This window comes from Pimephales promelas, chromosome 11 (genome assembly GCF_988280905.1).
Source record: "Pimephales promelas chromosome 11, fPimPro1.hap1.1, whole genome shotgun sequence".
NCBI classification, from domain to species: Eukaryota; Metazoa; Chordata; class Actinopteri; order Cypriniformes; family Leuciscidae; genus Pimephales; species Pimephales promelas.
Window position 1 is genome coordinate 4,022,682 of NC_142779.1, and position 9,819 is coordinate 4,032,500.

The following is a 9,819-nucleotide window of genomic DNA, read 5'->3' on the forward strand; positions in this document are numbered from 1 at the left end:
TCGTGTCACTTTTACAGCATTTCAAATCCTTCAGTTGTCGTCATCTTCAAAAAAAAAAAAAAAAAGCCAAGCTAAAGTTGTTTCTGGTTTTATTGCAGCTCTTTCGCATTGTCTTTTTGTCTTTTCTTCTGTTTGGCGTTTTTTTTTTTTTTTTTTTTTTTTAATGGGTGATTCCCCAGAGGTCCGAGATTTAACCATGGATTTAACTTGCTCTGTCAATCTTTCTCACTCGTTGTGACAACTAACATGGTATGTCACTCCCACACCACAAACTTTGAAAGAAATGCTGATTTCACGCAGCCGTCATTTTGAAATGGCTCCGGTGGGAAGAAAACCGGAAGTGTCGCTTTAAATCATTTAAATCATAGGAGAGTCGCGAATGCGATGGCATTTGTTGTGTTTAATTAAGAAATTAGTTATTCTAAAAATGTACATACATTTCTCTCATAGTTTAGACTATATACAGTGTCATTTATAAATACATTTTTAAATAGGCCTATACATTCATTACATAAAAAAAAATAATTAGGACTATATACATATCCTATATTGGATATTAACATCTAATGGTTTAAATCGCGGCAGCAGCATCAGCTTGGTAGTCCAAGACATTTTTGTCTATCTGTACTTCCGCGATTCTTCCCATCGGAGCCTCGCTTTCGATTTCAAAATGGCAGATGCGTGAAATCGACTTATATTATAAATATTGTTCACTTTTCTATTTTCGCATATGGCCACACATGCACAGGCCAGTGTCGTATGTGCAAAATTTCCCGCGAAAACCACCCCGACAGGTGTAAAATATAAAAACTAATAGGCACACCGTAGTGAATCTACTATATGTTATCTTTAAACAAACATTTAGTAAAAAATCGTCACCGTGACTTTCTTCCATAGAACAATAAAGCAGATTTTTAAAAAAATGTACTGGTTGTTTTTTCCATTACAATTAATTGAGTCTGGAGCTGTTAAGCTCCAAAATATATCCAAAATCATAATATAAGTATTATAAAAGTAGTGCTATGAGTTGTGTGCTATATGCCAAGTCTTCTTTCTAAACTTTATTAAGTTTATTCTAAACTTAAAGGTGCAATATATACAAAAAAAAAAAAAAACAGCTATTAAAACAAATCACCAATTTGCATGATATTGCTTTTAATGGTGATGTTCATTGGAAAAATAGAGCACAATATAATTGTAAAAAGTATTGACAGTTTGAGACCCGTTTTCAAATAATTCCAGCAGATTATAGTTGAAGTAAAGGTCTTGAGAAACACTGCATGCAAGATATTGTGATGATAGTCAGTCTGGAGGTTGTATTCACCCAAAGATGAGGCTCACCTTAAAACTAGATGCCTAAAATATTGGCCAGCAGTTTAACCCTATATTGGCATAGTGTTTTTGTTTCAATATAGAACAAGTGACAAATAAACGAGAACACAAATTATCCTTAAATTAGTAAACCATGTCACCCATGAAAATCGGAGCACAGATATCACATGTACTATTTCAGACTATAATTACGAGAAGACGAAGACAAGGACAGGAAGATAAAGTGGACATCACAGGAAACAACAGGCGCATTAGTGAAATAATAACTTTTTTTTTTTGTAACTTTTGCATGACATTTTTTTTTCATTCCACACCAAACACTAAACAAGGCCATAGACCATCAGCAGAATGAATGAAGCATCTCTCCATTTCCATTCTCAATGCTAGAATAACTTGCATATGATTAAAGGTGTTAATATTTCAAGAGAAGCTAACTTTAGAAAAAAAGAAGCCAGAGACCTATATGCCAGAAAAAAAAAGAAACATAAATATATATTTTTAATGTGAAAGATTATTTTCTAATCCTATAAGAATGATGAACAGCTTAATCGATTACAGCTAATCAGGAGCCCTGGCAATTAATTTGCATTCTCCCACTGAAATCTCCAAAGAATAACATTAATGTACATATACGGCAGGTACAAATGGCAACGCGAGATGACCTGTCCTCATTAGCCGATAGGTGCTTTCTCTGAACTGTCTTAGTGTTTCACCGCAGGTCATTTTTAGGAGAGCCAGAGCAAAAAACAGATCACCCCTTCACCAGCTCTGATTAAATAACACACTTCAGATGACCGCTAGCGTGTTCATTTCATTCGCAGGAGGAGACCCGCTCAATGGACTGGTGAAATGAGCAGGTGTGACTGTTGACTAGGAGTTAAATACATTAAGCATGGTTCACTTTGGGTACAGCAACGTCTCGTGTCGGTTTCGGACCAGAATTCCCTCCACCAGATTCTCACTCCCAGTTCTCCCAGTCTGCATCTTCCAACTGGTGAAGACATTAAAATAATAATAAAAACCAAATTTATAACTGGTATTAACATTCATCTCAGTGAACATCACAAATGGAGAGCGAAAACCATGCATGTTTAGTCATTCGGAGGGGGTCACATATGCATTTGACCACACTGCACTGTGTGAATGCTAATCTAACCTGATGCGTCACATGTCAATGACTAAAGCGCTAAAGCAAGAACTGTGAGCACATGCACAAGACACCTAGTATATGTGAAACTTGGGTAAAGGCATCTACCAAATTACACATCTGGAGTTCGGTTTACATGTGTAAGCGACTACAACAACACTCAGTATTCCACTCAAAATGCTGTTTCCGATGAAGCTAAAATAAGTTAATAAGGAAAGAAACAAGCTAGAAAAATTCCCATTTGATGTGCAACAAATCAAAAAAGATAAAACCCCTGCGTCCAACTGATTTTGGGTGTGTAGATCTGTAGAAATATCATTGCTTTCAAATGAAAAGCAACGGTCAGAAAATAAAATAGATATTATTCCGTATTAGGAGTCGGCGACACGACCAAAATCTTATTTCACAATATGAGAAATTTGATTTCACAATAAATTTGATTTCACAATATGAGAAATTTTACTTCACAATAATGATATACTGTATATCACAATCTAGTTTTTTTTTTTTTTTTTTTTACATAAATTAAACAAAAGTAATACAATAAAAGTGTCAATAGTGCTGTGCTATGCTTATATATATCTACATACCATGATATAGCTAAATATTTTATACCGTCGCCACGATATATAGAGTCATACCACCTAATATTTATTATTCTGTTTTGTTCCTAAACATGGTATTAGGGTCTTTGTCATTTCTAGTTTATCGTTAACCATCATAAAGGACAAACCTCTCCCGTTGCGTCTATTTTTGACAAAGCCATCTGAACCTCCTCCTCTGTCATATCCAGATCAAAATCCTTCTCCCAGTCTTCACTCACATCTGTACTCGAACCTACATGTGTAAACACACACAGTGCAAACATTGCATCAGAAATCAAGACAAGATTTCAAGATCTCTTAAGCTCACCAAGGCTGCATTTACTTATAAAAACTAATTTCACATAACTGTTTTCTATTTCAATATATTATAGAAACATTTCTGATTATCATCAATGTTGAAAACAGTTAATATTATTGTGGAAACGGTGATAAAAAAAAAAAATCATGATTCTTTGTCAAATTAAACAGTGTTGTTCAAAATAAAGACATTTTGTAACATTATAAATGTCTTTATGGTCATTTTATCTGATGCATCCTTCTTTGCTGAATACAAGTATTAATTTCTTTAAAAAAACGTACTGACAAAAAAAATTGTAACGGTAGTGTATGTTAAAACTTTGCAATGCTGGTTGTTTTAATGTTAAATAAAAAAATTGAGTGAGCTATTATTTGTCAGTACAAGATCTTGACCAAAAATGTATGCACATCACAAAATTATTTCCATCAAGAAGTGCATCATTTTTTTTGTGTTAAAATCTTGTATTGTCAATGCAAGAGTCCAGCATTCTGTAAAGTCTCCTCCAGCACATCCCAAACACTTGCAATGAATTTAAGGTCTGGACTCAAGAGGTGCATCAATTCAGAATTATTCTTCATGCTCCTCACAACCATTCTTTCACAATCTGAGCCTGATGAATCTTGACTTTGTCATCCTGGAATATGATCATGATGTTTCTCGTGTATTTACTAGTGCTGTGAAACGATTAAAATATTTAATCGCGATTATTCGCATTAATGTCGTAGTTATTTTTTTTTCTCACATTATTTTTTCTCATTTTAATGCTCTTATCAACATGGAAAAGTGGATCGGCTTGCTTTGTGCAAGAAAATACTTGTGCAGAAATACTGATGAGGTCCTGATATTGACGAGGGGGCGGAGAATTCGCATCATCTCTGTGTGTGTGTGTGTGTGTGTGCTTGGCAATCAAGTGGTATTTCAGACTGGACGTGCTGCGAAGATGATACTGATCCGAAACCAGCCCAATTTTTTATCCACACGCCCAAAGAAATTTTTGCCCGCAAAATAGATTGCAAAACTGCCCAATCTGCAGGCTGTGCCATTTTACTGGATGTCGAAATCCAATATTCAAGGATTGTTGGATATGGTATCGGATCATATTTTTTTCCCCCTGCAATCTCGGATCTAGAGTTCTGGGCCAGTATTGGCATGATAACGATGCTGTGGATCGGATTGGGACCTCCCTAGTATATATTTTATTGATTGATCTATACAGTTAGTACAAATTATTGTGGGGGCTTCCTCACCTTTTTTGCCATTATTGGAGGGTGTGGATTTGCCGCTGTCCGAGTTGAGCTCAAACACTCGGAGGTCTTGAGCCATGTCCTCTCTGGCGGGCTCTTCACGCTGCGCGGGTCGCTCCTCCGGGACCGTCTCCTGTAGACTGGCCTCTGAGAGTTTCTGAGAGACCTCATCATCAGCGTGCGACAGCTGCGTGACTCTGATGGTGACCGAGTCTGCTTGATTCTCGATCTGGGTGGGGAAACTGACGCTCTCACTGCTTACGGAGGGGGTGACGTCAGATGCTACGTTGCTGGAGGAAATCACCACTTGAGGAGGAGAGGAGCTTTCAGGGGTCTCTATCGTCACCGCAGGGACACGTGCCTCCTCCACAGGGGGTGTGAAATCTAAGCGAGATGAAGACACGGCCCCAAGAAACTCACCTGCGGATAGAGAGAGAAAAGATGCTGATAAAGGAACACAAATGCTCTGTTTGAGCTTCCTACCAAGCAGACGGACAGCAGGTCAGCTCACAAAGTTTTAGAACGGACACAAAGGTTTAGCTAGTCAATATGTTTGACACTTTCCCATAAAAATTCAGTCAAACCTTCTTCGTCCTCTTCCTCCCAGCCAAGACTCTCAGAAGTCTTGCGCTCTGCTCTCTGCTTCAACGCTACCCTCCTAGCCTCTTCCTGAAAACACACACACAAATATTTCATGATATACAAAATGTTCTTGTGCCATTATACGAGTATAGACATGTTAAAGGGAGCTGTGCAAGCCCTAAAACAGCAAAAATATTCAATAAATAACATTGTTTTTATTAAAAATGGTCATAACATAGACAATAATGGCACAATTAAAACAAAGCATATTCATGAACACTTTAATGCTAGAAGATATAGACCCTGGAATGTTTTATTTATCCAATTCGTTTTTTTTTTTTCATAATGGCGAGTAAATGATGGCAGAATTTCATTTAGAAGTGAACTGTCCCTTTAAATAAAACAACCACTAATGGTAATCAACACAATATTACTGAAAAGTAACAGAAAATGTTTAACCATTTGATTTGATTATTTGGGTTAATCCATGGTTATTTCCATAAAATGTGTTGCTTGAATTCGATTGGGGATCTAGATTTGGTGGATTTTTACAAATGAAAATATGTGATTTGTATTTGTTGTAATTGTAATGTAGAGCTGTATTTGGGCAAATAAATAAATGTGTAACAGACTAAGTAGCATTAAATCCTAAACTTAATGCATTGCGATGCATAGATCCATTTTTAGACCAATCAGAAGGCCGTAGCAAACTTTTTAGAGGCCAAATTACGACTAATTAATTAATTGATTAAATTGAGAATATAATTGTGTATATAATTGGTTAAATTGTGTAAATAATCTATCTGCAATACTACTGCAATCCTATTATGTTTTTAAAAATCCCCACAACAACTATTGTTGTTATACAGTTCTTGAAACTTCTGTAATCACACAATTAATTGTAGTTGCTTAATTTATCTCCCAGTTTGCTTATTGTGTTGGCCTTTGAATTAAACAGGTTGAGAACCACTTCTCTACACAGACTGCAAACCTAGCGTAGATACACACTCTGATCAGCAGATGGCGCTACCATGTTAATTTTTTAACTGACTGGATGAGTCTTTGATAGCGCACCTAAAACAAAAATGAAACCTCAGCAAAGAAAGTGTTGTGCTGGCAAGTATCCAGTGACTCATACTGATGTCATCATGTTGTTTGAGTGTCTGAGCTGTGTGTGTTCAGATAAGCACATAATCCTGAATTCTCATCAGACACAGATCTGCTGTACCTGCTCCAACTGGAACACTTTATAGAAGTACCGCTGCCAGAACTCTGAATGAGCCACTGCTGCTGGCACCTGACATGAAACAAAAAAATGATATCTTGAATAACGTGCCCAGACAAAATCAGATGGTCAATAAGAATGTAAATTAAAGGAGGATGAAGCATGATCATACCATTTTAGTATAAAGAGCTCTTATGGCAGGACTGTTAACCAGCAGTTCAGAGATCTCTGCCTTCCTCTCTTCTAAAATGAAACCGGAGAGCCAGGAATCAAACTGTTGTGGAGGGCCTGGAAAGACAAAAATACATGCAATTAGGGCTGGGCATTGACACAAATTTCAATTTTCACAAGCTTTCGATATGATTCGATTCAATTAGGGCCTATCAGAAACATTATAATATTAACAGAATTTTAAAAAGCTGAGACTATCATATCAGAAGGAACAAAGCTTATTGCGATTTATTGGATGGGAGGTGCTATCAACTGAAAACAGCATAGAAAGATTGATTCATTGGTTTTAAGAATCGATGTCGGTTCTTCAATCAAAATGAGAATCGATTAAAATTGAGAACTCGATATTTTTATCCAAGCCCTACATGGAATACACATCAAACACTTAAACTTGAACACACATCCCTGCTTGAGAAAGAGACAACATGAGGCAGAGACATACCGTCGGGCTCATTGCAGTATGTAGCAGGGTCTGCTTGAAGACTGTAGAGTCGAGCCTGAGAGGAAAACCAGTACATGTCAATCAAAATCATGAAATACTGACACTCTATTGTACTTTATCGACAAGTTAATAAAAATACAATAGCAAGTGATTCAACAAATAATATTTGTCATAGCTATGATGGAACAATTAAAGGAGTAGTTCACTTTAAAAAAAAACTTTTGCTGATAATTTACTCACCCCTATATCATCCAAGATGTCCATGTCTTTCTTTCTTCAGTCGAAAAGAAATGAAGGTTTTTGATGAAAACATTCCAGGATTTTTTCCATATAATGGACTTCAATGGGATCCAAACGGTTCAAGGTCCAAATGAGAGTTTCAGTGCAGCTTCAAAGGGCTTTAAACGACACCAGATGATGAATAAGGGTCTTGTCTAGCGAAACGATCACTCATTTAAAAAATAAATAAAAAAGTTTAAGTTTTCTAAGCACAAATGCTCACCCTGCTCTGTTCTGTGATGAGCGTTTGTGACTCTCCTGTTCAAACTCGTTCATCCAAATGAACAAATCTTTTTTTGAGTCATGACTCGAAGGGTCCTAGATAAGACCCTTATTCATCATCTGCCCTTTGAAGCTGCACTGAAACTCTCATTTGGACCTTGAACCGTTTGGACCCCATTGAAGTCCATTATATGGAGAAAATCCTCGAATGTTTTCATCAAAAACATTAATTTCTTTTCGACTGAAGAAAGAAAGACATGGACATCTTGGATGACATGGGGGTGAGTAAATTATCAGCAAAAGTTTTTTTTTTAAAAGTGAACTACTTCTTTAACCTCATCATCATGTGCCCCATCACACACACATAACATATATGCATATATATATTTCTAAAGAGTGAATGTGGCTGACCTTGCCGCTGTCATACACCTCTGTTGTGCCTGAAGGAGTGGCCACCAGCGTGATGACATCACAGTCAATGGTCATGTCTTGGGGAGGGGCCAAAGTGTCTGTGATCACACCCAGTATATTTGAAAGGCCCTTCTTCACCTTTTCCGTGGCCTCTGATGAACCTTCAACCTAAAAAGAAGAAGCTTAACCTATAATCTGTGGCTAGAGCTTACATCTAAAAAAACAAACCTAAAGACATGTTATGTCTGCTCTAAGCACTGAAGACCAAACACTATACAATTAGCATTGTTTTGGTGTGATGTAATGTAAAATTGTTTCCTTACGGCCAGTTTGCTTTTAACAGCGTTCGCTGTCGCAACAATGGAGCATGTCGTGTCATGTTGGACCACGCTGGAGAATTCTGTCAGGTCTCGTTTGATAAACTCATACGCCTCAGCTGACTGTCGAGAAAACAGAATATATACATGTATGAAATATTAAACAAGAAAACAAATGTAATACTTATGACGGGGTCCAGAAATTGGGTTCCATATTAAATATCTGGGATTTATCTTTAATAAATAAACCGTTTTAGATTTAAAATGAAGGTTATTAAGACAGAATTATAATTAAGAAATCATTTTTCTACACTAATAAAGCAAGAGGGGAGTGAATATAAGAAATGTATGCTGATTTTCAACAACTTCACTTAAATTGTTCTCCTGATAAAATAAACGTTTTAGCAAATTCGAAAATAGTGCAAAATTGAAGCATTCTCATTAGTGATTCTAAACATTTAACACCGTTTATAGCTATTGCTTTTCCAAAACACATCATTGAGAGACATCTAAAACATTTCCATTTCATAAAGTCACACTGGAACTGATCTGGATTTATCTCACCTTGTCTTTGACGGTCTGGAAGCTCTGTGTCAACCAGCCTCCCCACCATCCTCCTTCCCTGAAATCATCAGACATGACTCCAATGATAAATAAATAATCATCGGAAATGTTACATTTGGGTATATCCAGGCACACAGTATCATTAGAACTCTGTAACCTTAAAAATGTATGTTGTAATTTAAGGATTCCTGGTTCACCATTATATAACAACTCAACTGAGCTGGACGATAACATCACTGTTTTCTCAAGAGCAGCTGTAGATAATTTATTCATGTAGATAAATAAAATAAATTAATAACTTTTTACAACAAAAAATTAACCATTACTCAAATTAAGCTGGAATATGACACCCTTTACTTCTAGATCTGCTGTACAGAATTATTTTCCTATTATCACTGTAAAGCTGCTTGTATTGTACCATCTGTATAGTAAAGTGCTATATAAACAAAGGTGATTTGACTTCTGTATAGAAATAGGCTCTGGTCAATGTTAGGCACAACAAACTTCACTAATTAAACCAGATTATTTACACAATGGCAAGAAAATGAACAGGATGTGAGTGACTGACGACCAAAATACTGTAGTAGTAAAACTGAGATAAAGGAAAACTAACCAATGTAATTATAATTCCTTAAAACAAAAAATATTTAATCTTCGACATATTTGAGGTACAGTAAATCCTGTACAGGATAGGAATGACTCATAATCCATAAATTAAATAGTCTAATCAATCTGGAACAATCTGCGACATACGTTCATTTCAATGTCTCAGACCACTCGGTTTGATCACTTTACTGTTATATACATGATCTATGTTTGTTTTTTATGTTTATATGGCATGGATATACAGAAATATTACAATAATAACGAATCCGATGACTATAACATGCATTTGTCTTTCATGACTCCGTGATATTTTT

The 9,819-nt window shown here is 36.2% G+C and overlaps 1 protein-coding gene across 2 annotated transcripts in view; it reads right to left on the minus strand.

The window, feature by feature from the left end:
- Window positions 1-1,796: 1,796 nt before the first annotated feature.
- Window positions 1,797-9,819, minus strand: part of bsdc1 (BSD domain containing 1) — an 11,408-nt gene continuing 3,385 nt past the window's right edge. For both annotated transcript variants that reach the window (XM_039672185.2, XM_039672186.2), the window contains exons 2-11: window positions 8,900-8,957; window positions 8,342-8,458; window positions 8,019-8,186; window positions 7,107-7,161; window positions 6,606-6,721; window positions 6,437-6,505; window positions 5,211-5,295; window positions 4,630-5,046; window positions 3,213-3,316; window positions 1,797-2,323 (exon numbers count right to left, since the gene is read on the minus strand). In XM_039672185.2, coding sequence (XP_039528119.1) covers window positions 2,291-2,323; window positions 3,213-3,316; window positions 4,630-5,046; window positions 5,211-5,295; window positions 6,437-6,505; window positions 6,606-6,721; window positions 7,107-7,161; window positions 8,019-8,186; window positions 8,342-8,458; window positions 8,900-8,957 — 1,222 coding nt within the window. In that variant the 3' untranslated portion in view covers window positions 1,797-2,290. The remainder of the gene's footprint in view (window positions 2,324-3,212; window positions 3,317-4,629; window positions 5,047-5,210; window positions 5,296-6,436; window positions 6,506-6,605; window positions 6,722-7,106; window positions 7,162-8,018; window positions 8,187-8,341; window positions 8,459-8,899; window positions 8,958-9,819) is intronic.